This window comes from Barbus barbus, assembly GCF_936440315.1.
Source record: "Barbus barbus genome assembly, chromosome: 9".
NCBI lineage: Eukaryota > Metazoa > Chordata > Actinopteri > Cypriniformes > Cyprinidae > Barbus > Barbus barbus.
In genome coordinates, this window is record NC_136737.1 from 5,370,855 (window position 1) to 5,377,478 (window position 6,624).

The 6,624-nt window shown below is 36.9% G+C and overlaps 1 protein-coding gene across 1 annotated transcript; it reads right to left on the minus strand.

The window, feature by feature from the left end:
• Nucleotides 1-425: 425 nt before the first annotated feature.
• On the minus strand, nucleotides 426-6,170 carry LOC306874936 (uncharacterized protein). The gene is made up of 5 exons (XM_079425272.1): nucleotides 5,664-6,170; nucleotides 4,578-5,351; nucleotides 2,547-2,867; nucleotides 1,025-1,381; nucleotides 426-604 (listed from the first exon to the last, which is right to left on the minus strand). The coding sequence occupies exons 2-5, from the start codon at nucleotides 4,657-4,659 to the stop codon at nucleotides 513-515; spliced, it is 852 nt and encodes a 283-aa protein (XP_079281398.1). The 5' UTR covers nucleotides 4,660-5,351; nucleotides 5,664-6,170; the 3' UTR covers nucleotides 426-512.
• Between the last annotated feature and the right edge of the window lie 454 nt (nucleotides 6,171-6,624).

Genomic DNA, 6,624 nt, shown 5'->3' on the forward strand with positions numbered 1-6,624 from the left:
TACATTTCCCAATAATTTCTTAAATTCTACATCTTAAAAACAGTCTTATTTTAACATTCTGCCTTATAAATACATTTTTGGCAATTTAATTGCATGGGGGGGAGGGGGGGGGGGGGGGGGTTGGCACAAAATAATCCCTGTTGTTGCGATCCTCTCAGATCATGTGACCTCCATATTTCTTGTCCTGTAAGAAAACAATACATCACAGAAGATTAAGAGAGAAATCAACAGCGTCATTTAAAAGTACTCAGGAAATTGCTCATCAGTTAGAGAAGGAGATTGTTTGAAATGTTTATTTCCCATTGATATGCTCATTGGGATAAAACAGATTTCTACACAGACTTACTACATTAATACACGGTCTTCATCCTTTTCATGTTTCTCTCCGTGTCTGCATTGAATAATAATCACAAACTCATTCAACACTATTTTTGCACGATGCAGACAATGTCTTGAGCTCACCATAGTATCTGTAGGTGATACTTGGCATTTCTGTAGATACTACAGCGATATTAAATCAAACCAACAGCAGCTAGAGCCGCCATCAGAACACCACCAATTATTCCTCCTCTAGCAGCTGAAGACCGGGCAGAACTGGCAGAACCTGGAACAGATAAAGACAGACAGTCATTAGTTAGAGTGTCAGACTAATCTACAACGAACACTGAGATATCAGAAGGTCTAAGAGAGTAAATCTAAATCTGATTCAGTTTAAAGTAGAACACAGCTTGGTACTGTGATGCCAAAAGCACTGATGATTCAGTACCAAGTAAAACCCAATTCCCACCATATACCGACAGACCCTGATCAACATGGACAATCACCAGATTACAGTACGTCACTCAGACGTTCCACAACCTTACAAGAGCCGATTCAGCACGATCAATCAGCAAAAATGAGATCCGACAGAAGCCAACAGACGCTGGCATCAGAAAAAACCTGATGAAGTGTGTGTTGCCGTCTGTCGGTGCAGTGTGAACTGGTCTTAAGAGAGTTCTTCCATCCAAATGCCATAACTTCTCACCAATGACATCAAGATAGAAGTCCTTTATGCTGGTGACAGTACAGCGACCATGACAATGATGATGCTTGTGGCTGGTGATTTCTAGTTCATAAAGTCCAGAGTCTGTGGTTCTGATGTTGGTGATGGTCAGAGATCCAGTCTGATGATCCAGCTTCAGTCTGTCTCTGAATCTCTCGTCACACTGATCATCTGTACAGATCTTACTCCGATCTCCAGTGATTTCAGCGATGATAGTGTCATTAAAATACCATGTCATCACATCATTTGGATTTTCTGGCACTCCAGGATCTAAAGTGACATATTCTCCCTCCTTCGCTGACTTTCTCTTCATTTCATTTCGCTCATCAGCAGAAACACCTGAAACACAAACCAACAACTGCTGGAGAATCTTTTTTGGAGAGGAAACTCTATAACAGGAAAAAAAAACTATGAAAATTATTGCGCACATTAATGTCCCTAGACAAGCTAAAAACAATAAAATAAAAGTTAATAGTGATTACTATTGACTATTACACATATGGATATATAAAATACACATTTTAAAGCATTACTACACTAGAATATAAATTACTGCATTACATATTCAATAAGCTTCTTGAATAATCACAATAACATTTGATTTATGACATAAATTTTGTAATTATTTGACATTCTCTTAACTCTCATTCTCGAAAGCAACATTTGTCCACATTTCGCGCTCACAAAGACAATGTAGGTACTTATTTAAAGGGATAGTTCACCCAAAAATAAAAACGACGCATGTGCGTACTTTGATCTTAACAAACAACGTAAGCATGCATTGCTGCGGACACAGAACACGCATGTGTACGCTTTGATCAGAACATGTTAACGTCCAACCCAAAGCGCACGCGTGCGTCGTGATACTCCCTAAATTGGCGCTCTAGGGTGATGCAGAGGAGACGAATAGTTGAATAAAGTTGTTATTTTTGTTTTCTTTGCACAGAAAAAGTATTTGTAAAATCATGGTTGAACCACTGATGTCACATGGACTGTTTTACCGATGTCCTTACTGCATTTCTGTGCCTCGATCGTGGTAGTACCCTTGCTGTCTATGGAGAGTCGGAAAGCGCTCGGATTTCATTAAAAATATCTTAATTTGTGTTCAGAAGATCTTACAGGTCTTACAGGTTTGGAACGGCATGAGGGTGAGTAATGAATGACACAATTTTCATGATTTTAGTTAATTTGGGTGAACTATCCCTTTAACATCAAACCCTTTGAATACACTTTAGAACCCAGTGAACTAAAAACAATGAGTATGAAATACCAGAGTATTTTAAACATAAGAAAAGGTGGTTGGAAATGCGATGATGAAAGTTTGACTAAAAGGAAACTAAATCTAATGGCTCGCTAAAGGACAGACAAATTAGTCTCAAATTATTCTGTTGTATAAATCATTCTAATGATTAAATAAAAAAGCAGCTCTGAATGTCAAAAATAACACATTGAAGGTGCGATTTAAACACAAATAACCTGCTTTAAACATTCATTAATGACTCACCATGGACAGACACTTTGAATATCTCTTCAATGCTGCTGCTGCTGATCAGCAGTTTATAAAGTCCAGAGTCTGTGGTTCTGGTGTTTGTGATGGTCAGAGATCCAGTCTGATGATCCAGCTTCAGTCTGTCTCTGAATCTCTCTTTACACTGATCATCTGTACAGATCTTACTCTGATTGTCAATGATTTGAGCTATGCGAATGTCATTAAAATACCACTTCATTCTCTCTTGTTGGATTATTTTCACATCAGTGAGTAGAGTGACTGAATCTCCCTCCATCACCGACACCGAGACGTTATCTGCATCCACTCTGAGGACACCTGAAGATGAAATGAACAGACAATTATAAATCACTTCTTGGAGAGTACAAAAAAAGTTACACTACTAGTTACAATACGTTGTCTTCACGCCCCACATAAGTTGTAATTGCATATCTTTCCCATAAAATTCTTCTAAAATGTTACTAACAATATATTTCAGCCTCATCATTTGACCAAAATCCACATTGGATCACAGTCAGAAGTGATTACAAACACTCAATAGTTCATAAGAAATTGTTTCATTCTCTAAAAAGATTTTATACAGTTTATATTGGGATCAGAGGGTGTAACGCCAGAGTAAAGTAATGCCGCAGCTTACACGTCGGTGTCCAGATCATCTTGTCTTCTGACAAATTCAAGTAGGCCTATTGGTAATATTTCCATCCGCTGAATATAAGCTTTTCCATATTTCAAGCTCGCTGGCTGCACTGCTGACTTCATGTATCATGACAATCATGAAAATAAATCTAGGAATTATTGGATAGTTGGGTTTCAAATCAGTAGGGGCTGAGGCATTAAAAGTAACTAAAGCTGTTTTACGGATAGTAACTGTAATATTACTGAAATCTCATTAGTAATTATTACTTTTTACTAGCTACACTGTAGTTCATGTATTACAGTAACTAGTTACTGCCCAACACTGCTGCTGATGTATCCCAGCGGAGACTCTTGGTAGCGCCTTTGTAACGGTGAAAGTAAAACTTTAATGACGCATATTGCTTAAAGCCACATTAAAATTAAGCTTACACATGAAGCTGTTAGAAAGCAGAAAGATTGGGGATTTTCTAGAAGCAATGGAAAAATAACATTGTGTACCCACCCTAACAAAATGATAGCTGAAATGAGGTACTTTATTCACTAAAATAAATATACCATGCTGCTGTGAATGCACTAGAACTTTATTGAGTACTACACGAAGACACGTTTTTAATTAAAACATTCATATTAGCCAAGGATTTTTACAGAAATCTTACAGAACGTGCTTTAATGATTATTTAATTTATTTACTACTTACTATTTATTATTAACGTCTCATTTCAGTTTGGCTCAAGTTTTGTATTTATTACAGTTTATATGAAAAAATTCATCCAGAGTAAATACTTTTTTAAATTATTTATTAATGCAACACAAAAACAAAGAGTTGACATTCAAATAATGATTGAACACAATACACAAAGTATCATGAATATACATTATGTCAACAGAGCGAATCCTTTTTACTGAACATGTTGCTTGTAGTTTAGCTTTTAAGGCCTGGGGCTTGTATTTAGGTGTCAAAATTCATAAAAGTTTCATTATTGTGTGAAGATTATCTCGATGATGGACAAAACGTGTAAGTTTCATGAACATATGATTGAACACAAAGCTTATTTTTTGCAATAATCCAAAAGCCTATGGAAAAATCCTATTGGCTTTTAGTCGAGGAACAGTGCGTCACCTACAACGTGATATATAGTCGCAGAACTAGGCGTCATCATCTTTAAGTTACAATCTTAGATTTTAGCACAAACTGCATTGCGATCATTTCCCAAAATGTCATTTGCGTGGAAATATTAAGTAATACGGTCGTTAACGGAGACACTGAGCAGAAGATAGGCAAGTTAGACTAAGCAGCTCACTGCTCTCTAGAAAAGGTGTCTAGAATGACAAATGTCATTGTTTTTTTTTATCGTTGACAGAAAGATGAATTGTAGCAAATAAGCGTCTTACCGTGCACGAGCCATGCAAACACCCCCACACTAACAAAAATCTTCTTTATCCACGTGCAGCCTACAACAACCGGTGCTGCCATTACTGCGATCAAGCCAGCCGACACATGGCTTTTCTTCTTCTTTGAACTTAATGGCGGTTGGCAAACCAGATTTGGTGCATTTCCGCCACCTACTAGGGTGGAGTGTGAGGCAGTGATATAGAAGGAAATAAATAAACCACGCTATTACGATTCGTCTAGGTTTAATCGTAACAAAAGAAAAAAAAAAAAAATAAATACATATGACTCCCACGCCCAGTCGTCAGACCCGAACGATTCAAATAACAACAAAAATCAAGATAAAAGAAATTGAACAATATGAAAGTTGAGTGTGGTCAAACAAAGTTACAAAAAATAAACCAATAGGTGTTATAATCTTCAGGAAAACCCAAGGCCCAAAATAACAACCAAAAACAGATAATAAATAAATTAGACAAACTATAACTTCCCTCAAAATATCCAAAATCAAAATACAACAACTCCATACTCTAACAAAACAGAACGAACGGAATTTCAAAAGAAAAGGGCAGGTCAACCCTACAAAGAACGCCACTGAAAATGAAGACAAAAAGTATCTAACATATAAGCTGCTACAACAATGGTCTGACGGCTGGAGAGGAGACAGGAGAAGTGCGACCGGCCCGGAATCGCAACAACTCGTCTTCTGGAAACGGAAGCACTGTTTTAAACCCACACAAAGGAGTGGAGCCAGCTCACAGCTAATCATCGTAATCCTGAAACAAACAACAAAATAAACACACAAAGAAAATCAAAATGCAAACAATATACAAACTCAAAACATTATACGAAATTACATAATTCCGTAACACCCCCTCCACTAAGAGTTAACATTATTCCTATACAGAGCGTGACAACGCATCTGCTAACACATTCTCTTTTCCTTTCTTATAACAGATGTCAATATTAAACTCTTGTACAATCAATGCCCACCGCATAATGCGCTGATTAGAGTTCTGCATTTTTGCAAGGAAGGTTAGTGGATTATGATCAGTAAAAACTTTAACTGGCAATGAACTCGAACCCACATATACTTCGAAGTGCTGAAGAGACAGTAATAGCGCTAAAGGTTCTTTTTCGATAGTGCTATAATGCAGTTGATGTTTCAAAAACTTCTTCGAGAAGTAACACACGGGATGATCCATCCCGTGATCGTCTTCTTGCAAGATTTGCAGATTTCCAGCTCCATTTGCACTAGCATCCACCTCAATTTTGAAAGGAAATGAAAAGTTCGGAGCTTTTAACACAGGGGTGCTACATAACAGACTTTTAAAGGTCAACTTCAGCACCCATGATTCCTGCTTTCTTAATTTCCTAGATGAGATCTTTCTTCATTATAACCATAACAGTAGAGAAGAACATGCTCGACTGTTTCTGGATTTCCACATATATTGCTGTATATCCACATGGCTTTTGCTGCACGGATTTGGGGAAGTACTACGGATACTGGAAAGGCCAAAAAGCTGACGAAGAACTATATTTTAGCGGTTGTTAATTAAATATGGCTAAAAACAATAAAAACACGTTTTAAAAAGCATATTAGTATTGGACATGATGAAAGATACAGTTATATTACATTACATTTACATTTAGTCATTTGGCAGACGCTTCAAAGCACCAAGGCTTTCCCCTCAAGTGCATCCTAAAAAGATTAATTACTTGAAGTTTTCCAACACTGCGCACACTACGACATCTTGTGGTCAGAAGGTGATACATGTCCCAGATGGCCCATTATTATAATAATAATCATTATTTTCTGTATATTGTTGCTCTGAAACAATATTTCTGCTCTGAAAACCCCAAAAGCAATACAATAAAAATTCTGAAATAAAGTTGTTCTGCGTGGATGCAGTACACAATAGCTTATGAATTCATTAAATAATTCATAAATGGGATAAAGTAACTTGTACAGAAACATTTTTTTTTATGAATGTGCTTTGATCAACACATGCAGCATTATTCACATTAGCTATATCTTTATTCATAAAC